Below are 23,917 nucleotides of genomic sequence, written 5' to 3' on the forward strand. Positions count from 1 at the left end.
TCACGCTGTAGCTTCTGTCACATCTCTCTTTCTCCAACTTCCTCTCTAAGAAACCACAAACACCACAGGAGGATGGACTCCGTGGCTTGTGATAAGAGAAGTAGCAGCGAAAGAAACACCAAAATTATCAGCCCGTTCTCATTCCCAGGACGTCAAATACTTACGCTTTGTCACGGCTGTCGTCGTTAGACGCTTAAGGCACCCTTTAGCGTCGGTATGAGACGCACTGAGCTTTCCATTAACTACAATGTAAACCCATTTTTGGCAACAGTAAACGCTCAGAGAAAGTGCGCCGGGAGTGTTGTGACGTTCTTTAAAGAGCGTTAAAGACACACACAGGGCGGGCAGGAGGGGGATGGGTCCAACAAACACAGGGCTTTCATCCAGGAGACCGCTGTTGGTGTCCCGTCCGTCATGTTACAATCAGTGGTTTGTTTTTGTCCCTTGTTCACAATGTTTAGTTTCATTTTCACTGTACAAACGAAGTCATTTTAAACCCAACCATGTTTTTTTCCCCCTAAACTTAACTCAGTGGTTTTATTGCCAAAAGTGAATCCGAGGGGTCTGACAAAGCGTCAGTATGTGACGAGTTAGGATGAGATATTAAATGATGTACAAAACCAATTTCCTCTCTAACCCTTCAGCTTCGATTCAGAGAATGGTCCCTCGCCAGGCCGCAGTCCCATGGACTCGCAGGCGAGTCCTGGGTTGGTGCTCCACCCTTCGTTCCCCCAGAGCCAGCGCAGGGAATCCTTCCTGTACCGCTCCGACTCCGACTACGACACGTCCCCCAAAACCATGTCACGCAACTCCTCCATCAACAGTGAGGGGTAAGCATCATCCTGGATCCATCACGTGGCCGAACTTAAACATGTTTCTTAAACCTGCAGTGTCCACACACTCGCACACACACCACAGTAACTGCTGCACATTATCCCAATCAACACAGCCGTGGTTATGATTGTAATTATGCAAACATTATGCTAATGAAATCATGATGAATCCTCTTAACATTAACTGTTGTTCTCTGCTTCCCTGGCTTGTTTTTGCAGTAAGTTTAACACACCCCAAAACCTTTCGTTAGTGTATTTCAGGACTGTTTCTCTGTTTAGATCCACATAGGTCTGTGTAAACATGCAGCTCACAGATGCAGCCTCTCATATAAACACTAATACCGAGCGCCTCAGCTGCCCAAACCACTCACATTCATCTGTTGCCCTGCAGGCACGCCGAAGACATGATCGTCACCCCTTTCGCTCAGGTATGTTTTCCTCGTGCACCTTGTCTGACATGTTTAATTGCTGTAAACGACTGGAAACGGTGGCTAATTAGTGCAGTGAACTTGTTCCCTCCCTCCCTCCTTCCTCCTTCTCTCCCTCCTACGCTGTCCATCCATCCCTCAGGTGTTGGCCAGCCTACGAACTGTAAGAAGCAACTTCACCATCCTCGCCAATGTCACAACACCCACTAACAAGTCAGTATCATGCTGTCAGACTACCCATCCCCCCCCCCCCTCCACTTACACTCGTCACGACTGCCTGCTCAGTTTGCAGTGTGTGTTTGCTGATGTCTCCTTCTCCCAGCTCCCGTGGGGAAACACTTTTGCCATCATGATTAACTAGTTTACGATCATCAGGCTGTGCTCAAGGAAAATGTGAGGTGTATTATTTGGCGTCTCTCCAACTCGCTGGCTGCAGAGAACATCAGATGTACGACCCTGACTCTGTACCCAGACGAGAGAGAGAGACGGTCAATAACACTAAAATTAGTCTCCTTTGTAATGCAGCTCGAGTTGGCAGGCTTTTAACTCCACGTCAATATGATATATAAAGCAACGCAATTATAAAGCATCTATAATTATTCAGAGTTGTGCCCTGAAAATGCCTCCCTCACTACACAATTATTAGACCATAAAGGCTATTTGAAAGGAGAGCAAAGCTTTGACTATTTTTGGATTCTTGAATATTTGACGTGAAACAAAGGCATTTTTTATGCATTTAAAGAAAAACTCACACATTCACAGTTTTATTCAATATTTAAAGACATTTTAATCTAGACTTGTGCTCCTTCGTTTGTCTCTTTTTAGGGGCATATAAATGAGTAACATGCCTAGAAATATTCATCCCCCCTCTGTGAGCCTTTTGTTGCCTCCTCATGCTGTGATGCTGAATGTGTGTTGAACCCCAGCAGGCGGCAGCAGTGTGTGCTTCTCCCTCTCATGTAATGACGTGTTTGTCCACAGGAGGTCACCAGTGACAAGCCAACCCACTGTTCCCCAAGCTACACTCTCTGGTATGTTGTCAGCTAATTAAAACTCTTAGTCCAAAGAGTCCCACAGTCCCCTCACACTGCTGTGAGGACACACTGAAGGCTCCCACACTCCCCGAATGCATCATCAGTAATGAAAATGACTGCACACAACATCATGTGGCTATTATTGAGGATTTAATTAACTGAACTGCATAGATCTTAAGTTACTCAACGTATAATGCTAAAGTTACCAAAGATATGTGTGTTAAGAGAGCGGATGTATGAAAAGCTTCATTTTCACAATGCTGTAACCTACGTTTTTTATTTGGAGAACAAAATTTATTCAGTTTTAAAAACGTCGCAGCATTGCAAGACCACAAATGTTTTTAATTTACTGTGCAGAATTAGATGCTTCAACTGTGAGTGCCTTAACATTTTTATTTAGTTCTAATCAGTTATATGAGAGGCACAATCAAAGAGTTTGTCCAATTGACATTTATGTAAACATTATACAATTTTTTTTGTTATTCAGCTGATTTCAAACCTGAATTTCAAATGTAGCCCAGTTTGACTGTGTTTATACAATCAGTTTGCAGAGCACACATACATCTTTATTAAATTGTATGGTGATTTCTGTTTCTAAATGTAATAAAGGTAAAAAAAACTAAAAAAAACATATCAAATGGAGAATTCTATTCTTTAGGAAGCAGAAATGAATGTATTTATAAAGATGTCTAATATTATTATATCAGAACTAATGAAAAACCTTATTTTATTTTTAATTTAGTCGTCTATTTTTGCATGCATATTAAAATGGCCAATTTTAAATCTGATAGCTATCATATATTTCGAATTTAAATGACACTTTTTGTGTTACTCAGCTAATCATAATTCAAAGTATAGGCCCACTACACTGTGTTAATGATATATATGATATGAAAACATTTTTACCGCATCAGAAAACACAAATAACATTTTTCTTATATATTTTTTTTACATTACATATTTTATTTGCACACACTTCAAAAAACCCAGATAATGAAAAAATAAGAAATGTGACAGGAGAGGTCAAGAAGCCACACAGGCTCATACTACGGAGCTCGCCTCAACATAAGGAGAAAAACAAACAATAACAACAACAACAACAACAATAAGAATATGTAACTGTTGTCTAATGTGAATATGTATATTTAGACCTGTCAATCAATTTTAGAGTGATAGCTGCATGTTTTTAATCAAAATTACGATTGTGTTATTCAGCTCATCATAATTTTAAATACTGACTTGTTTACAAACTGTTTGTGTAAATTATACTGATATAATAACACAAATAACTTTGATTCAGTTGTTGTCAAGTGTAACTACATTTATCTAAAGACTTGTCAATCAATTTTAGAGTGGAAGCAAATCACATGTTGTTGGTGGAACTGCCCTTTAGTATGCATGTGGATCACTAGTTGAAGCTAACTTCTAAACTGTCAGCTAACATACTGAGCTACATGACCTTAACAGCCACAGAGGAGATTCAATCAGCTCATCACTGTTTGTACATTGTCTGTCTGTGTGTGTCTGTCCTTCCCAGAGGAGACGTACCAGCAGATGGCTCGGGAGACTCTGGATGAACTGGACTGGTGTCTGGACCAGCTGGAGACCGTTCAGACCCACCGCTCCGTCAGCGAGATGGCCTCCAACAAGGTGCACATCTGTCCACACACAAACATGTTCTCTTGTACTTTCACCGTCCTTCTGCCTCGACGTGAACTCAGTATGGTGCTGAGCTTGTTGATGAACAAAACTGTGCATTTCATGGTTCATGAGGAGTGATCATTTTTGGGTTGGAGCTGCATCACAAAATACATTATAAGTTCCTGTTTAAGCTTCCACTCTACAAATAAATACAAACAAGGCAGCTACACCAAGGTCAACTATTAAAGTAAATTGGAAAAAACAACCTGCATAAGTAGTTTGTAGGGCTGCAACTAATGATTATTTTCATTGTCGATTATTTTCTCGATTAATCGATTATTTGTTTGGTCTATAAAATGTCAGAAAAATGATGAAAAATGTTGATCTGTGTTTCCCAAAGTCCAAGACGACGTCCTCAAATGTCTTGTTTCGTCCACAACTCAAAGATATTTAGTTTACTTTCATAGAGGAGTAAAGAAACCAGAAAATATTCACATTTAAGAAGCTGGAATCAGACAATTTAGACTTTTTTTTCCTAACAAAACTACTCAAACCGATTAATCGGTTATCATAATAGTCGGCGATTATTTTAATAGTTAATAACTAATCGATTAATCGTTGCAGCTCTAGTACTTTGTAAAACTTGCTCGTTAAAAATACACTGCATTTGGCTGTAAAAACTAAAGTTATTCTGATACTGATACTAGTATCGGAAATGCGGCCGATACTGCCCAAAATTCGGAATCGGGTATCGGCGAGTACACCAGTCTATGCGCCGATCCGATACCATAATTTATTAACCCAGAAAATTAAATTGTTTAACCAGAAATCAATTCTTCTGCACCGCTCCAAAACAGCAGCCTTCACTGTGCTGTCGCCCTGGATGTATCATGGCTGCTACTGGCAAATATTGTTTTAGAGCAGCGAAGAAGAACTGATTGCCTTTGCGTTTGTCTCGTGGCGATAGTGAACAACAACAGTGTGGTGCTAGTTGAGAGTGTAACAGTAACAGTAGTAAGAGCGAGGAAAATGTCAGCCGTTTGGCAATATTTCACAGTGGAAAATTCAACAAGTAAAACGGCGATATGTACAGCAGGTAAGGCTTCCTTATATAAATATTTTTTTGTCATGCTGGTATCGAATCGGTGCTCAATATCGGCCAATACCGCAAGTTCAGGTATCAGAATCGGTATCGGGAAGGAAAAAATGGTATTGGAACATGTCTAATAAAAACCTTCATCTGGCTTAACACCTGTCACGTTGAACCTTCACACATTTCCCCCTAATATTGTTGAGAACATTTGCAGAGTTGTTCATTATAAGTAGTAAGTCTTGAAAATATTTGTTTCCATGGGTTTATTTGCAATCCTGTGGTTGTAATTGTATTGATGAATAATTAATAGCACATAGTGTGGTCAACCGTCTCTGGGCTTTTATGGCATTTGTTACATTCATTATGTCGAGTTAAGCATTTGTGTTTTACAACTGGAAGAGATGCAGCCAGGTTGAATGCTGGTGTGCATTTTGCATTTATACATCTACATGCCTGCATGTGTGCATGCATCTGTATTTGTGGGGGCATAGGGAGAGATAGTGGGAGAGCGAGGGAAGGGAGGGTGACGGTCTGTGGGTATGGAGGACATGAGAGGGAGGGGGGACGGGGCCTGATGCTGATGTCTCTGCTGTAACCTTGGTTGCTATCGAACAGCAGCAGGGTCTGCCCTTCCCTTTTAGTCATTGGCTTGCCACTCTGACCACAAGCCATGTGGTTTGTGTAACAACCAATGAAATAGAGATGATGCTCCTTTAATAGTGTTCTATCTTAAAGAGACAGCAGCGTGATACCTTGTTTGTTTTATTCTGGAAATTCTTCCCATGTTGCACATCACTATTAATGAATGGTTTATTACCAGACAGGCTTATGATGAAAGGACTGAGGGAGAGATAACAGGAGAGTGTGTGTGTGCGTGTCTATTTCTGTGTGTGCACATGCAATGTGCAGAGAGAAGTCTCCCGGGGTAAACAGAGTCTCTGTGAATATGTTGCAGCCTTTTCACAGCCGCAACTAAGCTACAGAAATCCTCCGTGCGGTGCCAACATGGAGGTACACATGAATATTCCCACTCAGTCTCTCACTCTTACTCACACCCTTGCACACACACATATTTTCGACAGACGTACATGCTGTCTTGTCGCACATGCGCACTCAGGCTGAGAGCAGAAGCAAGCACAGACACTCACACACACACACACACACACACAGACACACACACACACACGCATGCATGCGCCTGCAGCCACACTGCCTGATTAGCTTGCGAGAGCTGTCTACAGCATCCAGGGAAATGGCGCAAGAGGCAGAGCATTGGAGGAGGAACGACAGCCTGGAGCAGCAGGATTAGACCTCTGGCATTTTGGCCAGCTGAGGGATGGATTGACTCGGAGCAGGGGACCGGGCTACGGAGCAATCAGGAGGCAGCCTGACTGACTGTGGACTGACGGTGTGTTGCTGGGATCGGTGTGAGGCGGGCTGATGCACCGGTAGGACTGGGCCGGGCCTCTGGATCCGTACCGTGGGGGAGGGGCAGTCGACGCAGGGAGAGGGAGCCTGTTTTTCCAGACCACAGCTCTGGTGTGATTCTCCAGCCTGACCGTCTGCTACAGGCCTGCCTGCATCCCTCTCTGTCTCTCTCTCTCTCTCTCTCTCTGTCTCCCTCTCTCATCCTCTCCATCCTTGTTTCTCTCTTGCTATTGTCATCCGTTTCTCCCTTCTTCCTTCCCCGATGTTCCCACTGTCATCCACGCTCCCTGTACCTCCATCCCCATCACTCGATACCATGGTCATCTTTCTGTCCTGCCGTCACCGTCACTCCGTCCCTCTCACCTCCATCATCTAAATTTTTTATTACTGTTTGCCAAGCAGCTCTCGCAAACATCATTTTTCCATTCACATCTCTCTCACAGTCCCACTCATCTCCTCTCTGTGCCCTTCAGACGGTCCCTCGCTCCCTCTCCTTTTCCGTTTCCCTCCATCTTCCCTCTTTCGGCTCCCATCCACCTCTACCCTGCAGTGACTGTGGATTTGGGTCAGTCTGCTCAGCAAATGGGATGAGATGTAGTCTCCACAGCAGCCGGATCCAGGGGGCTCCTGGTCTGCCCATCAGGGGGACCCTCATCTTCGGACCAAACTGAGGCTGGAGCCTGACTCTGGACTGACTGGGTGGCCTGCTTTGGGGTGCTGCATGTAGGAAAGGACAGTCTGCACCAGCACCCTCACCCCTTTCCCCCGCTCCTTCGCCCCCTCTCGGGGGGGCAGCCGTCACTCTGGAGTGTCCCGGCTTGACCGGCTGTGGCCTCTCCTCACACACCCTGACGACGCCCTCATGCCACTGGGGCACCCGCAGCGCCCCCGCTCCGCTCCACTACCGCACCTCCTGCCTGTGCCATCGGCCCAAACCCCCCGTCACCCTCAACATGGGTGTGGTGGAGGCCATTGACCCGGCGCCATCCCCCTGCCCTTCGCCTGTACCAGGGGGCTACAGGCTGCCCCGCTCCTCCAGCTACAGCCCCCTGCAGGGGAGGGCAGGGGCAGAGCTGGACCTCGATGCGGCCGCTGGAGGGGTTCTGGATGGGAGCGGGACGGCGGCGGAGCGCAGGACGCCTTTAGTGGACCTGTTCTGTGAGACCTGCTCCAGGCCCTGGCTCATCGGCTGGTGGGACCAGGTAGGGCTCGGAGAGCTTGCAGAGGGCAAACAAGGCCTGACGGTGGCCATCTTGGATAGATGTTGTGGACTCTTCAAGTGTTACATCCAAGCATGCATTAACAACTCATTTATTTGCTCACTCTTATGTGCTTATGTTTTATTTAGGGTGTTTTGTGAATTTTATAAGGGAGAATCTTACAGTTGTTCTGAGTTTATGTGGTGAAGGAAGGTTTTGACAGTGGCTTTGTGAGGAACTGTAAGGCAGTGTGTTCCCGTACATAATTTATACATGAATCCACTGAAGGGGAACAGGGATAAAGGCACAGAGTTTATTAACTCTGCTCAGTGTCCCTACATCGCAGCTGCACTGTAAACAAAAAGACAATATCACTCTTCATCCTTCTATATCTGGTCTACTTTTCTGTCCTTTGAGGACACACCAAGCTGCTTAAAATCTAAGAGATAGCTTTGGGGTTTTGTGATGAAGTAGTCTAGCCGTCTTTACTGCAGGTACATTGCAGAGTGTCACATAATGTCCATCTCCATCCTCCACACCTGCGTCCCATATCCCCGTGTCTCTCTACCCTGAGGCTGCTGTCCTCAATACAGACTCAAGGAAGCCAGGCGTATTGTCAGTGAAGGACAATGCTTATTGTCTCAGCACTGTGGAGATGTTTCTTTTGTCCTCAGATGTGCCAGCACATAAAAAATGTCAGACATTGTGAGTTTTCTTTGCTATGTCAGGTTTTCATTAGTATCCTGCACTGTGTTACCGCAACAAATTCTGGCTTTTGTCTTTACTGTTTTCTTGAGTAACATTAGGATATATGAGTTTGTTCTCTGCTGATGTTTTTACAGTCAGGTTGTACAGGTTGTTGTTCAGAGGAGGGTCACACTTAGCATGTGTGTTATTCGGTTATTGTTATTCATGATCACAGGCAGTTAGAAGAAATAAAGCTCTCCTGGGTCCCTCACATATGCAGGTGTATAAGTGTGTGTGTGGTCATGTCTGTGCAGCGTTCGCATGTTTGCTTCATTAGTCAGTGTCAGAGGAAGAGTGTTGTTTGTCCTGGCACTCGGACTGGCACCGTGGAAGTGTTGGTTGGCAGCTATGACTCAGCGTTACAGCATTAGGAAAGGAAAGAACGAGAGAGAGGAGAAGGGTTTGGGCTGAGCCTGCTGCCTAAGTGTGCCACGGGGCTTGACTTGCTTTCCTGGCTCCTGGTGACTGATTCTGCCTGACTGCCTCTACGATTCGCTGTCAGAGAACCTATTTGCTTGGCCTGTCATGTGACGAGCACCAGGCCCGGATGGGATGGGTGGAAACGGAGCGTTAACTGGGAAGAAAAGAGTGAAAGATGGAGGGGATGCATGAAGTGTGTGAAATGGCACAGGAAGGCAAAGTGGAGTCTGTGACAGAGGAAGATTTTGGGGCTGGAAGGCAGTAGTGAGAGAGGGTGTTGTTTACCTCGAGAGGGAGGGAGGAGCAGATGTAAGCAACAGAGAGGGAGACAGCAGAGGAGGGGAGGGCTGACCTTGGTAAAGGTCAGAGACACCTGCCTACTCCCTCAGATTGTCACCCAAGCAGCCACCGCTCTCTCACATCAAGCTGAAGGACTGACTGTGAGGAGGCAGTTGCCACGGCAACCGCTCCGGTTGCCATGGAGATTGTTATGTGTGAAAGATCAGTCGGTAGGACACAGACTGAAGGGGTCTTGTCCGAATCGTATTGTTGCCTTCACATGACTCGTGCAACAGGTGAACCATCGAGCCTCCAGACGCCACCTTTATCTTTCTGTCTGTGTTCGCTTGATCACATTTGTGCCCGTATTGCAACGACCTGCAGACTCGTCGTTCCACTGTAGATGTATGGAGAACAATAAACATGCCACATTACTGCAGCATATAGATACAAGGCAATCAAAATGCAAGCACACTGAATTGGGGGTATTGAACAGTATGTTCTCAAAAAGAGGAGGAATGATTCATCATTGATTTCCTCACCCTTTAGTGAATGAAGCCAGGATGAGGGTGATCATTTATTTTCTCATATTTGACTCATAGGGATGTTTTGTTGTTATGTATCAGTGCAAATGTAATATAAAGCACAATGTTCATAATTCTGAGGATTTACCAATCTGTACTATTGAATTCACTCACTTCCTGTGTCTGTCTGTCCTTCTCTCAGTTCAAGAGGATGCTGAACCGGGAGCTGTCCCATTTGTCAGAGATGAGTCGCTCAGGGAACCAGGTGTCAGAATACATCTCCACTACCTTTCTAGGTAAAGCAAACCTGCCATCCATTTGCAGGGGTGAAAGTAGATTGAAGTTCTTGCCGGTACTACTAGGCTACCTCAACCGTAATCGCTTAATATTGTTCTCCTTCCACCCCCCAGCTTCATCATCCCTGAACACATGACTCAATGTCTGTCTGGTGTAGAAAGAAATTAGAAACACTTGACATAATGTATAGCAAATTATTCATTTAAATGGTGAAAGTGCTGCGGAATAATTTATAAATGTTGACAAAACTTTTCAAGTTTTTGAGTTTTTGTTCCGACTGGAGGCATTCATGTGAATTTTACCAGCTGGGAATTCGTATTTATTGAATACAGCATTCCATATCTCACAATGTTGTGTCAACAAATCGAGCTGTGATTAGGGATATTTGATACACCACACAGTTGCATCGGCAGGGATGCATAGCCTACGTACAATAGTGCACAGATGCCGTTTCCATGATTGCCATGCACAGCGCCTGGCGTTTACTCGCGGAACGCTTGTCTGCATGAGGAGCGCAGTCAGACCCTGTGGATCGAAGCGTGTACGCAGGCGGAGTGTCACTCTCTGTCTGAAAAGACCTTAATGTGTGTACAAACCAACAGTCGAACCGAACTGAAAACATAACCTACTTGGTAAGGTAACTAACTGGATGTTGACCTGATGTTAGCAGATGTGTTTTCTTGTTGAAAATGCGACCGCGAGTGACGGGTTGTATGTGGGTTTTGGCAGGCAGCTGCTGACCCCTTTTCCCGGTACTGCGTACCGACATTGAATCTTTTACAGGTACGGAGTACCGTACCGTAACGGTCTGCTTTCACCCCTGTCCATTTGTGACCAAATCCCTTCTAGCTTTGACCCTATAGGTCAAGTCTCCATCCTGGCTGACCTCTGCCTCTTGACCCTCCAGATAAGCAGAACGAGGTGGAGATCCCGTCCCCGACTTTGAGGGAGAGGGAGAAGCCCATGTGTCAGATCAGCGGTGTGAAGAAGCTCACGCACAGTTCCAGCCTTTCAAACTCCAGCACGCCTCGATTCGGCGTGAAGACTGAACATGAGGAAGCGTTAGCCAGGGTAAATACATCACTATCTTACTGTTGTTTTTTTTGTGTTTATGGTTTATGTCTTTATGCTGCAACAGAAAATCCTCTTGTGGGACAATAAAGATCTGAACTGAACTAAATGGTTGGAAAAGCAGCTGAGAAGCAAGTTATTGCATAGACACGCACACATAAACCCACACAGTAGACAAAAGATTAAAAAACCTGTCACTCTTCTCTACATATTCTACCTCTTCATGTACATATTGTTATGAATTTCAGTACACATTTCCTTAGCTTTCTTCGACCATCTGTATATCCCATTATGTGAACAGTTAAAGGCAAAATGACATGTGTTGTGTCTATTTGCATGTGTTTTCAATTTGCAGTGCTTTGAGCTCTCAGGGCCACCGTAGAAAATGCCCCCAAAACACTGTTGTCATACAGGACAAGTACATTTAAAAGCAGAAAATGTTTCCACAACTTAAAGCATCACCTGCAAATGTCTATTTGGCATCGGTCCATCAGAGTCAGCACTTTTTTATTATTCATTGTGGAAAAAGTGTTTTGCAGTAGATGAGAAACCAGTTTCTCCACTGAAAAGAACCACATGGCAACACAAAGTCATGTAGCCACAAAACATGATGTTTCGTGCAACCTAATTCTAATCACAACTGTAGTATCATGCCCCTTTATGCGTGGATTTAGATTGTTGTACTGATGTGTGTTAATGTCGTCTCTTGTGCCTTCAGGAGCTGAACGACTTGAACATGTGGGGCCTTAATATCTTTCGTGTGGCAGAGTTCTCTAATAACCGACCCCTCAGCTGCACAATGTTTGCCATCTTCCAGGTGAGAGACACTTCTGGGTTTTTCAACCTGGACCCTATTTTCCCATGTTTTTGTGTTTAAGTGACACATTTTTGAAAGTGGTCCAGTATTGAGGGAGAACGCTGTAACCAGCAGATGCAAAACGAGCTGCGAGGGCAAGTGAGCAGCGTCAATGTAACGTTACGTCCACTATAAGTGCTTGTTTTTGCCACTGACAGGCTCAAATTGTTATTATAAGTGTCTGACAACATTATGGAAAGCACCCTACAGAGAAATAAAATATTTTTCTTACCTTTCTCTTGATCCGGTCTGTTTGTTATTGTGCGGCAATTGAATTCAAAGACCTCATCCACATTGTCGTAATCTTCTAAATATCCAGCCATGACATTGAAAATCTTTTAGATAACACCAAGTTACGCTTTCTGTACTCCAACACAACAAACTCTGCCCGGCTGGCACACACGTTGCCACCGTGGATGTATTCCTCTATTTCACCGTTGTCTTCCGGCAACACGTCATCTCGCCAGATTTCAGATCGAGTCTTTTCCTTGAGCGAGACACTTTCCATAATGTCAGACACTTATAACAACAATCAAAGCCTGTCATGGCAAAAACAAGCACTTTTAGTGGACATAAATGATGGTGCCAGCTTGCCCAATACTGGACCAATTTCAGAAATTGTTGTCTTTGTTAGTCAGTTAGACACAAAAACATGAGGAAATAGGGTCCAGGTTAAAACATACCAAAGTCACCCTTTAACTAACAATGGATTATATCATGTAGCATGACTTATCTGTGACCGTGACCCCTGTGGCTGCAGGAAAGAGATCTACTGAAGACCTTTCGGATCCCCCAGGATACGTTTGTCACCTATGTGATGACCCTGGAGGACCATTACCATGCCAATGTGGCCTACCACAACAGCCTCCACGCTGCAGATGTCACTCAGTCTACTCATGTACTGCTATCCACACCGGCTCTAGATGTAAATACCTCTACTGGTCTGCCAATACACATCTAACTTCACATGCACAGACTCACAGGTCGATTGTAAGCAGCAGTTTAACTGATTATTTCTCTCTGACAGGCTGTGTTCACTGATCTAGAGATACTAGCTGCGTTATTTGCCGCTGCCATCCACGATGTGGACCATCCAGGAGTGTCCAACCAATTCCTCATAAACACAAGTGAGTCCAAATGAGATTAAAGAGACGACACACAAAGGCTGCGTCTGAAGTCGCATACTATTCACTACATACTCAATAGGTGTACTATCGTTCAACATGCTTTTGTGTGAATAAACAGTCGTGTGTATGTTTTTGGACGTACTGAACTGTAATTACCACGTCACTACCTGAGAGCATCCTTGCTGGTTGGAGTGTAACCATGGTAACCCTTTACCAACGTCATTTGACCAAACAATGATTTGTTAGAATCATAAAGTCTGAACTAATTTAAAATATATATTACGTCTAGCAAAGTGAAATCTTATACTAACAGTTAAATTGAAGCGTTATTGATGTTACAGAGCTGTCCGTCAACGTCTGTTATAAACGTTGCCGTCACTACTGCATTGCATTGCGGGATATTTATGCCGCCCTGGTGTCCAGTGTTTGCATACTGTAATATTTCACCGGAAATAGTATGTAATCCGCGTACTATTGGTTTCATACTAAGGTTTCAGACATACTAAAATATCTCACATTCTGTTTTAGCGTACTAAATAGCATGTTAGTATTAGATACTAATAGTATACTACTTTAGAATTGTAAACAAAATAGAATGGGAAAAACAAAGGATGGCAAAGACAAACAAAAATACAAATTGCAGAAAAATCCAAATGGTTCAGGATTGAATTCACCTGATGCATGTTGTATGTAAGGCTCAGCTATAAAAGAACCAGTATAATTATAACGACAGGTCTCGTCTGTGAAAGTCTCTGATTTTAGATCCACTATGGAAGAATTAGATGAGGCCACTTTTCTAGGTCAGCTATTCTGATTAGACCTGGCGTTTCATTTCTTTCTACCCTTCTAAAGTCTGTCTTAAATGTTGTTTTTAAAGTCTTTTTTTGTTGTGAACAAGTTTTTATTGAGATGAAGGATATTCATTGGAAATTATAACAAAAACGTAATAAACAAAACATTAATAATAATAAAAAACTTTCAAACTTCACTTTAGTTGAAATTCTCCTATATTTTTGTATATTTCAGTTTGAGTGAAAAAGCACACTTTTTGCTTGTTTTTAGTACACGGCTTTGTTGAATACTCGATGCTGATTGGTCAATCACGGCATTCTACGGTCTGTTATTTCTTCATAACAGACCGTTGCTATGTATGACAGACCGTTGCCATGTATAGCAGACCGTTGTTATGTATAACCGACCGTTGCTATGTATAGCAGACCGTTATGTATAGCAGACCGTTGCTATGTATAGCAGACCGTTGCTATGTATAGCAGACTGTTGCTATGTAAAGCAGACCATTGATATGTGTAGCAGACCGTTGCTATGTATAACAGACTGTTGCTATGGACGCAGTTCTGATCTTGGACTCTAGAGGACCATTTTTGTGTCAAATAATTGATTTCTTAAGTTATTGTGTAATAAGCAGGATAATGTACAGCTAGCAGGTCATTGTTGTGAAATAAACCCCTTCAGGGCGATGAAGGACCCCTCCGCTTTGCGTCCTGCATCGCCCTGTCGGGGTTTATTTACATTATCCCTTACATAGTACATTAATCTGTAAGTCTGTAAATTGTATGCTTTTAGTTGTTGTAAATGGAGATCTTTGTCTCTAAAGCTTAAATCAACTTGTACATTTTGAACCAGTGCAGTCAGATTGTAACACTGCTGGCGGTGGGTGTTGTGTGGTGCTTCCCTCAGACTCAGAGCTGGCCCTGATGTACAATGACGAGTCCGTGTTGGAGAACCATCACCTAGCTGTGGGCTTCAAGCTGCTTCACGAGGACAACTGTGACATCTTCCAGAACCTCAGCAAGCGGCAGCGGCAGAGCCTGAGGAAACTTGTTATTGATATGGTGAGTGTTGGCAGCACACTCATTTTGTGTCATATTACCATCTCTTTCTATTTCTTTGATCTCTCCTAATGTATTCCTATCAATGTCCTTCCCAGGTTTTGGCAACAGATATGTCTAAACACATGAGTTTGCTGGCAGACCTCAAGACTATGGTGGAAACCAAGAAAGTGACAAGTTCTGGAGTACTGCTGCTCGACCATTACACTGATCGGATACAGGTGAGACGTCAGCTTCCACTTCATTTACAAGTTACTTCAACTGACAGATCTGTTACAAAAGAAGTGAGCACTACTGAAGCATTGACGGGATATATTCAATTAATTGATAACACTTCATTTTACAGGTCCGCAAATTTCATGGTAATTAGGTGATAATTAGCAAGTAACCTATTTGAATTTTTTTTGGGATTACTGCCAAATTACCCCAATATTTATCTTAAAATTGATCGAAAATTACTTTATTATAAACATTATTTAATAATTATATTCCGCTATTTCCAAATAGCTGGTAATTTATTTAATACATTTCCAGGAAAAGAATACAAAGTTAATTGATATGCTTTATTTCCATGTCTGCTGATAAATAGATAATAATTAGTAAATCATTTATTTGAAATTTCTTTAAAACACTCCCTGAATCATGACATTAGCTACCAGGTTACATTTGTGTAGACAATAAGTCACACAATGGTGAGATTTGTGCCTGATCAGAAGTGTCTTCTATTAGTTTTGGTTTTCGACCTCCGATGAAGAGCAGCGCACAGCCGCTTCTCAAGCCTAAGGGCCCTATTTCAACCATTATATGCTATTTTAGCATATAGTTATTAAATAATGTTTATAATAAAGTAATTTTCGATACATTTTGAGGTAAATATTGAGGTATTTTGCAGTAATTGCAAAGAAATTTCAAACAGGTTACATGCTAATTATCACATAATTACCATGAAATTTGCGAACCTGTAAAATGAACTGTTACCGATTAATTCCTTTCCTTAATTACCTCAAAATGTCGTGGCATGTAGGCTACTGGTTAAACTGCGTGTGGACACCACAAGATCTGTGAACTGGCTTTTTTGTCATTTCTCCAATGTGTTTCCAGTGCTGGTAACGTTTGTTCATAGTTAAGACAACATGCAGCAGGCTGAAGAAAGGTTAAGTAGTTTCTTCTTTTTAAGGGGGGATTATAAGAGGTAGAACCACAAGATGCACCACTGATCCACATCTGTATGATCTGGTTATCAGGGATTATTCTCAAGTATTTGATGGATGAAGCAGGTGTTACTTTATAAGAGATCTAATGTGGGACAAGATTTTGCAGAAAAGAAGTTCAGTATTGATGTCAGCCAGGCATGCAGAAATGTATTTGATTTGTGTCAAAGATTTGAGTCGGAGGTGCAGCGAATCTGTGCTTTCATTAAGAGGACCATGGGAAAGGAAGGAAGAGAAACATGCCCAGAGTTGTTGTTGTTGTTGTTGTTGTTGTCGTCTAAACTGAGTTCAGAGGCCTGTACTACGAAGCAGGATTTGCGGTTATCGAGATAACTTCAGGGTTAACTCTGGGTTTTCCGTACTACGAAGCTGGTTCACTTCTTATCGGGGTAGATCACCATGGTAACTTATGCTGAACGGCTAACCTGCTCAGGAGCAGGTTATGTTACAGATAAGAGATCTACTCCTATGAAAGCACCTCCTGCTGACCAATCAGAGCTCAGTGCGGTGATTATATGATAATATTACACACATATGAAGAAGTTTAAGTCATAATCCAGACTAAAAAAAACATAGTTTAAACTGACAAATACAGGAAGGACAGCGGACTTTATGTTGTGGGTGTTTACCTCTTTGAATTATGTTTTTATATATATTTTTTTTTTTTACTTGCTCTTGAGTCCGTTTCACACCGCCACAGAGGAGGGAAGCAGGTGAAAGAAGGTTTAAATAGTCATAGACGCAACATCATACACGCAGTGTAAAATGATGAGTAATCTATTCATCTATTACACTCTGAAAAGTTATTTATATTTAGACGAGTATATCTGACTTTTGAATGTTTCGTAAAATTAATAAATCTGTTAATTTAAGCATTCACACATCCGGAGTTTTTTCTCTCGCCAGCTGTTCTTCCTGCATTTAGCAGCTTCAACTGTGTTACTTTTAGTCTGGATTAAGTGTTTAACTTCTTCGTATTTGTCTTATATAATTTCTTCCTTTGTAAAATGTCTCTTTCTGCCTGTCTGTCTGTAGTCAGTAGTCTTGTTCATATCTGTGATTGGTCAGATGCTCCAAACACCTGAGAACAGAGAAACCCTGGGTTGATTTACCGAGTTGATAACCAGCTTTGTAGTACAGTTTAGCGAGATCTCGGTTGTTAGGGTTAGTGAAGCCAGATAACGAGAAGATACCCTGGGTATGTTGAACTCGCTTAGTAGTACAGGCCTCAGGTGACTCTCCTGTCGAATAGACAACAAAAAACTAAAAAAATTCCGTCCTTTTCCCAACCACTTTCCTTGACCTCAATGGAAAACGTCATGAGGTCAAGGACAGATGTGAAGGAGAATTCATAAGGACTTAAGAAAACCTCGTGGTGATCGAAGAACAAATTTCTTATCACAAAGATAAGACAAGAAGTAAAGGCAGCCTTAGAGGCAGGGGACTAGATTTTGGAGTTGTACTCACAATTCATGGAAGAGAAAGGAAGAGAGAATAAAGTAAAAATGAAAAAGGTAATCAGAAAGCTGGTTGTGTATCACCTCCTTTCAGCTTCTAAAAGATTTGTTGCATATCTGAATTCAGTGCTGCTTATAACTTTGCACGTACATGATAATATCAGTGTGTGACGTATGCCTGTGTGTTTGTGCAGGTGTTGAGGAACATGGTGCACTGTGCTGACCTGAGCAATCCTACCAAACCCCTGGCTGTGTATCGACAATGGACGGAGAGAATCATGGAGGAGTTCTTCAGGCAGGGAGATAAGGAGAGAGAGCGAGGGATGGAGATCAGCCCCATGTGTGACAAACACACTGCATCTGTGGAAAAGAGCCAGGTAAATGAAATATACAGGAATATGATTCTGTTATCACAACTGGATGAGTGTTAATGCTGTAGGCGGGGTGATAACCACAGTGATCTGTCATCTCTGATCACAGCAGTCGTCCTCGTACATTTTTAATGCTCATTTGTAGGGAGTGAAATGACACCACTGTGATTTATTTGATATCTGTCATTGCTCTTTTTTTTCTGGATGCAGGTGGGCTTTATTGACTACATTGTCCACCCGCTGTGGGAGACATGGGGGGACCTCGTGCACCCTGACGCCCAGGACATCTTGGATACTCTGGAGGACAACAGGGACTGGTACCAGAGCAATATCCCACAAAGCCCCTCGCCGCCTCCCGTGATCCAGGATAAGGATCTAAACGCCTGCATAGACAAGTTTCAGTTTGAGCTCACCCTCGACGACAGCTCTCAGAGAGACGAGGGGGACGAGGGGGACGAGGGGGACGAGGGGGACAAGCCTACGCCGAACCATTTGGCACAGGACTGCAGTCAGGGGGAGGAGGAGGAGGGTAAAAAAGAGGAAGACATAATGGCAGAGGAGGAAAACGAGGACATAATAGAGGAGGAAGACGAGGTGGCAATGGAGGAAGAGGAGCAGGAGGAGGAGCTGAAAGCTCAGTTGGAGGTGAGATCGGAAAAAGAGAGACTTTCTGACACAAGTCCTGTAGAGGAAGAGGAAGATTCTTCTTCACAAGCTGAAGATACATGAGTTCTGCTCCTGTGTCTCCCACCTCACTTGCACACATTATCTTGTTCATCCTTTCAAATGGCCAAACCAAGAACAAATAAGACTGCAATGACAATACAGACCTTTAAATATATTTTTCAAAAAGGGAATAAATTACAATCGCTTAAAGAGAAGGTAATTACACAGCAACTGTAGATTTGGAGCGGTGACGAGTCCTCCGACTGACTTCACAACGAACTTTAGACCAAGAGGAATTTAGGAGAGCATCGACGACGGGCAACTGAAGACAGCGTAGCACTCTGGGACGGTAATGCACACACACAAACACACATAAAGTGACAACGTAGTAGGAGCAAGTCATGTACACCAATTCAACGTGTGTACCTGCAAGCATCAGTCAAGCAGTATAATTGGAGCGTCCCTCCTTTCTTGCAAACACACACTCCACTGTATGTTTGTATGTGTGCATTAACACGAGGGACATTGATCAGTAATGAATCTCTTTGGAAAAAGCCATCTCTTAATGGAGTATTAACTAGTGTTCAGTCAGTATTAGTAATCCATGTTCGTTAGAACCTCAACAGAAACTGTTCTCCTCAGAAAAGCTACACACCCGAGTGACTTTTTTTTCCATTTCTGTCGGAAAGAAAAATAAGAAAATCCACAGAGTTAGAGGAGAGAGGAAGACGTCGAAGGAAAAGAAGATGCTGCGACGAAGGGGCCGCCAGGTCCCGTACCCCTTTTCCCTTTACGAGGAGAGTGCTACTGGTGCAAGATGGCTCTGTGCCTTTCTGAAACACCAGCTTCCTGAATGGAGCTGTCGTGAAGCAATGCATTGTGGGACAGGAGTGTCTGATTTTGTTATCTTTTTTTTTTTTTTTGATTGTCTCTCTTGTTCATGGTATATTGTGGTGTGTATCTCACACGTACAGTTTCTGTGGTGATATGTTTTAAGCTGAAAGTCTTCCTTTGTTGCTCTTCTGGTAAAATAATAACTCTCTAGATGCAGAGCAATCACTACCGCTACCACAACCACCCAGTGGACTCTTTCCAGCTTATGTTTTGTTTTTCTTATTAGAATTATTTCCTTTTTTAACTTTCTGAGAATAAGCCATGTGATGCTTTGAAGCATAAGTTTTGCCTATTTTCTATTTAACAGTTTAAATATGTTTGAAGGGATACAGAATTATTTCATCAGCAGAACAAATTTCCACTCGCCATCTCACACCCACTTGCACTGCGTGGTTACGTCTCCTCACACACAATGATTCTCACCAAAGTGAAGGATGAGAAGCTTCAGTGGGTGAAGTGATTTGAAGGAAAATCAGGGAGGCAGGAGAAAGAAAGGAAGAAAGAAAGAAAGAAAGAAAGAAAGAAAGAAAGCGTGGTCTGGTAGTCCCTAATCATCCTTGTTATGTTTGATGCTTTTTTGCCTTAATGTCAGACGCAGGATACATACCTGCCAGTATGTAGATTTATAAGATATATAATAGATATCCTAGTATATTTATATCACGTCTGTATGCTTATTTCTGTGAGTATCAGTGTGTCTATACACAATGTATCCAGCATTGCATTTGGAGGGGAACGGGAAACATTGCTGCCAATTAGTTGTTATGTTGTCGCTGTGCTCGGACCAACATAAAGAATGTGTTGTTTTTTAATCAGGACGGTAAAATGACAATCTTACAGCAACCTGCCGAGGAAATAAGAGGAGTTAAGATGTTGCAGACGGTGAGAATGGATAAGGATGTTTGAATCTGACCAGATATTGATTTGTTGACATGATGGAGTCGATGCGTGTATGTGTTTTGTTTGTGTGGTCATGAGTAAGCGAGTGAGTAAGAGAAAGAGAGGGCAGGATGCTTAAGATGTTGTCATATGTGTCATTGGTCTCTCGCTGGCTTTGCCACCACGTGTTGTTGAATGGTGTTCAGGATTCGATCAGCACAGCTTAAACAGGTCAGTTTGTTTAGGTGTTTGTTTTTCACAGGGTATAAAACTAAAATAAAAGAACATGAGTGTGGTTCTTTCGGAGGGTAAGAGCAAGTTTCTGCAGGTCAGTAACTGAGCTTATCTGAAGACGCCACAGCTCGGTGCAACACAAGCCTGTGTGTTTGATCTGCTCCGTCGCAGGATGGAGCAGAGCTGCCGGGCCACCACACAGGCTTTCATCTAGTGGAATGGGAATCCAGGATTACTATTGCAGTTACTTAAATAAAAAGATTCCCATATGCATCGGCCTTTTACTTTCAAGATGTTGCTTTGTTTTTGTGGCTTCTTGTTATGTCATAAGCTATAAAAACATTAATATTTACTTGCCATACAAACACGATACTGTAGCAATTGTTTCTTATTAAGAAAATTATTCAATTGATTGATTGCTGCCATTGTTTTTAAATGATGAAAAGAAAACCATGGGAAGTGTTTTCTTTGAACAGTTTGTGTACAGTTTATTTTTATATCATTCTGGTGGATGGTCTGGAAAATGAATCACGTGTTGATGATATATAGCTATAAGCATTACCACTCTTGTATATAATGTAATATTGGATTGTAAATTATAAATTTATCCAAGTCATAATGGTTGACAAATAATAACCACTTGAGGTTGTTAAGTGAACCAGTAAAACACTGCAGGCCACATCCTCACCTTTTCATTCTCTGGTTATGGTTTTGCTCACTTGTGCTAACATTTTTTTTAACTGTCCACATTTATTGTTAAAATCAAATATATTTGTACCAGCACTTTATTTCGTCAGGGTTTGAGGCAGACCGTGTGTTTCAGGTAGTGTACAGTCTGTGCTGGTGGTTTGGTCTTTGGCAGTCACCTGTTGATTATCTCCTACTGGGCCAAATTACAAACCGTCATTGTGCAGTAGTCAATGTTAACCCCTTTTCTAGAGGCATAATCAAACCAACTAGTCATCCTCTATTAATAGTCCATGTGAGATTGAACTCATTTGACTGATAAAGTCAAATGTAAGATGTTGATGTCACATAGGATGTGACATGTTCAAAGGAAATAAATGTGTCCTTATTTAACTTGGCCATTTCTAGTACTACCGCCACCTCTATTTCTTAGTAACTTTAATCACTAGCCTAACTGTCCGTCCAGTGGTGGCCTAACTAGCTGGTTCCCATCTGGGCTGCTGTCAGGTTACTTTGTCGCAGACTGACTCCCTCTGTGAATAATTCTCTGGGCTTTAATTCATGTGTTTGTTCACAAGTAAGAAAGATTATTCAAGGGGAAAAAACAACATGAAATGATTGTAATATTTGTAAATGATCTTGCTGTAATGTGTAAAATGTGTCCAAGTTATTTTTTATTATATTATTTTTATGAAAGTTTTTCCTCTCAACAGAGCTGAGGTGTCATTTTGTGAATAAATGCATTTAATAAGCAAACATCTATATATAAAACAATATTATAGTATATCAGTATATTTTTCTTTTATTTCACTGTTCGGTACTGTAAAGTGTGTTAAAAATACAAATAAAGTAAGATTTTTATATTAAATGCAATACCTTTGTCTTGTTTGCTGTTGTTACAGTTTCCTTGTACGCTACTCCACTGTTTGGTGGGTTGTTAACAAATCAAGTGCCAGCATTTTACTTGTTTGTATTGTATTGTTATCAGGGCTGTCAAAATGAATGTGATAATAATGCATTGACGCAAATTTGTTTTAACGCAACTAATTTCTTTAACCCATTAACACTACTCACGATTTGTAGGTTGTAGCGGGCTCAGTTTTAAAGCTAGAGTGAAGATACTGGTATCATATAGAGCAAGAAATGAAATGGAAACCTACAGAATCCATTGGTACCAACCATGTCATAGTAGCTTGTCGCAAAGGAGGTTAAATAACGCTCCAAACATATGCTAAATTTTGGCAAGGAAAAACTGTCATGGCCATTTTCAAAGGGGTCCCTTGACCTCTGACCTCAAGATATGTGAATGAAAATGGGTTCTATGGGTACCCACGAGACTCCCTTTTACAGATATGCCCACTTTATGATAATCACATGCAGTTTGGGGGCAAGTCATAGTCAAGTCAGCACACTGACACACTGACAGCTGTTGTTGCCTGTTGGGCTGCAGTTTGTCATGTTGTGATTTGAGCATACTATTTATGTTAAATGCAGTACCTGTGAGGGTTTCTGGACAATATTTGTCATTGTTTTGAGTTGTTAACTGATTTCCAATAATAAACGTATACATACATTTGCATAAAGCAAGCATATTTACCCATTCCCATGTTGATAAGAGGATTAAATACTTGACAAATCTCCCTTTAAGTATATTTTGAACAGATACAAATGTGCAATTAGTATGCAATTAATCGGGATCTTCAATCTTATTTCTGCAAGACTTTAGCAAGACTGAATTAACTGGATATTGCAGGTAACATCCCTTGGTTGTTAAAAACATCTAGACTATGTCTGAGATACATTTGAATGATTTTGTTATTTTAAAATAACAGTTATTTATTTGTTCGTTTTTTACGCTGATATTAGATAGATAGATAGATAGATAGTAACTTTATTGATCCCGAGGGAAATTCAAGTTTCCAGCATCACAGTTCCATAGTGCAAAACATGTTAGTAAAAAGGCAGTAAAAGAGTTAGTAGTGCAAAGTACAAAAGATATACCAGATCTAAAAATACAAGGTGAAGAAAACTGTTAAAAGTGAATATAGTGCAGAGTAACAGCTGTGATACAGGACTATTAAAAAAGTGAATTTAGTGCAGAAGAGACTGTTAAAAATGAATATAGTGCAGGGTAACTCCAGTAGCTTATTCTATGAAAGTGCCCTGTATGCATTATTATCTGTCCTGCAGACCGTAGTATTATATATATATTAGTATAGTATAAGGATAACAACAGTGTAAAGAGTGATGAATACCTGCACCTGTCTGGATCTCTGGCATGAGATGGCTGCATCCTTCCCAGAATCCTCTACTTCAGACGGTGCCACGGCTCTCCACCAATTAGAGGGGCTGAACGAAAGCGTCGACCAATCAGAGAGGGGCTAGACAGAGCCTCGTCCAATCAGAGAGGGGCTGAACAAAGCCTCGTCCAATCAGAGAGGGGCTAGACAAAGCGTCGTCCAATCAGAAAGGGGCTGAACAAAGCCTCGTCCAATTAGGGAGGGGCTAGACAGAGCCTCGTCAAATCAGAGAGGGGCTGAACGAAAGCCTCGACCAATCAGAGAGGGGCTAGACAGAGCCTCGTCCAATCAGAGAGGGGCTGAACAAAGCCTCGTCCAATTAGGGAGGGGCTAGACAAAGCCTCGTCCAATCAGAGTGGAACAAGACACTGTAGATATGCGCATGCGCGGG

General features: G+C 42.2%; 1 protein-coding gene across 4 annotated transcripts in view; it reads left to right on the top strand.

Annotated features, from left to right (window-relative positions):
- pde4a (phosphodiesterase 4A, cAMP-specific) overlaps positions 1–20,090 on the top strand; it is a 52,696-nt gene extending 32,606 nt beyond the window's left edge. For 2 of the 4 annotated variants that reach the window (XM_074657401.1, XM_074657402.1), the window contains exons 2-15: positions 645–830; positions 1,225–1,261; positions 1,404–1,474; positions 2,243–2,292; positions 3,833–3,945; positions 9,829–9,922; positions 10,831–10,994; positions 11,713–11,811; positions 12,611–12,775; positions 12,878–12,977; positions 14,676–14,830; positions 14,926–15,048; positions 17,690–17,872; positions 18,077–20,090. In XM_074657401.1, the coding sequence (XP_074513502.1) occupies positions 645–830; positions 1,225–1,261; positions 1,404–1,474; positions 2,243–2,292; positions 3,833–3,945; positions 9,829–9,922; positions 10,831–10,994; positions 11,713–11,811; positions 12,611–12,775; positions 12,878–12,977; positions 14,676–14,830; positions 14,926–15,048; positions 17,690–17,872; positions 18,077–18,595 (2,059 nt within the window). In that variant the 3' untranslated portion in view covers positions 18,596–20,090. Of the gene's footprint in view, positions 1–644; positions 831–1,224; positions 1,262–1,403; positions 1,475–2,242; positions 2,293–3,832; positions 3,946–7,153; positions 7,660–9,828; positions 9,923–10,830; positions 10,995–11,712; positions 11,812–12,610; positions 12,776–12,877; positions 12,978–14,675; positions 14,831–14,925; positions 15,049–17,689; positions 17,873–18,076 lie in introns of those variants that run through there. The other 2 variants (XM_074657404.1, XM_074657405.1) reach the window with 2 other exon arrangements.
- Positions 20,091–23,917: the final 3,827 nt, after the last annotated feature.

Source organism: Sebastes fasciatus, chromosome 13 (genome assembly GCF_043250625.1).
Source record: "Sebastes fasciatus isolate fSebFas1 chromosome 13, fSebFas1.pri, whole genome shotgun sequence".
NCBI lineage: Eukaryota > Metazoa > Chordata > Actinopteri > Perciformes > Sebastidae > Sebastes > Sebastes fasciatus.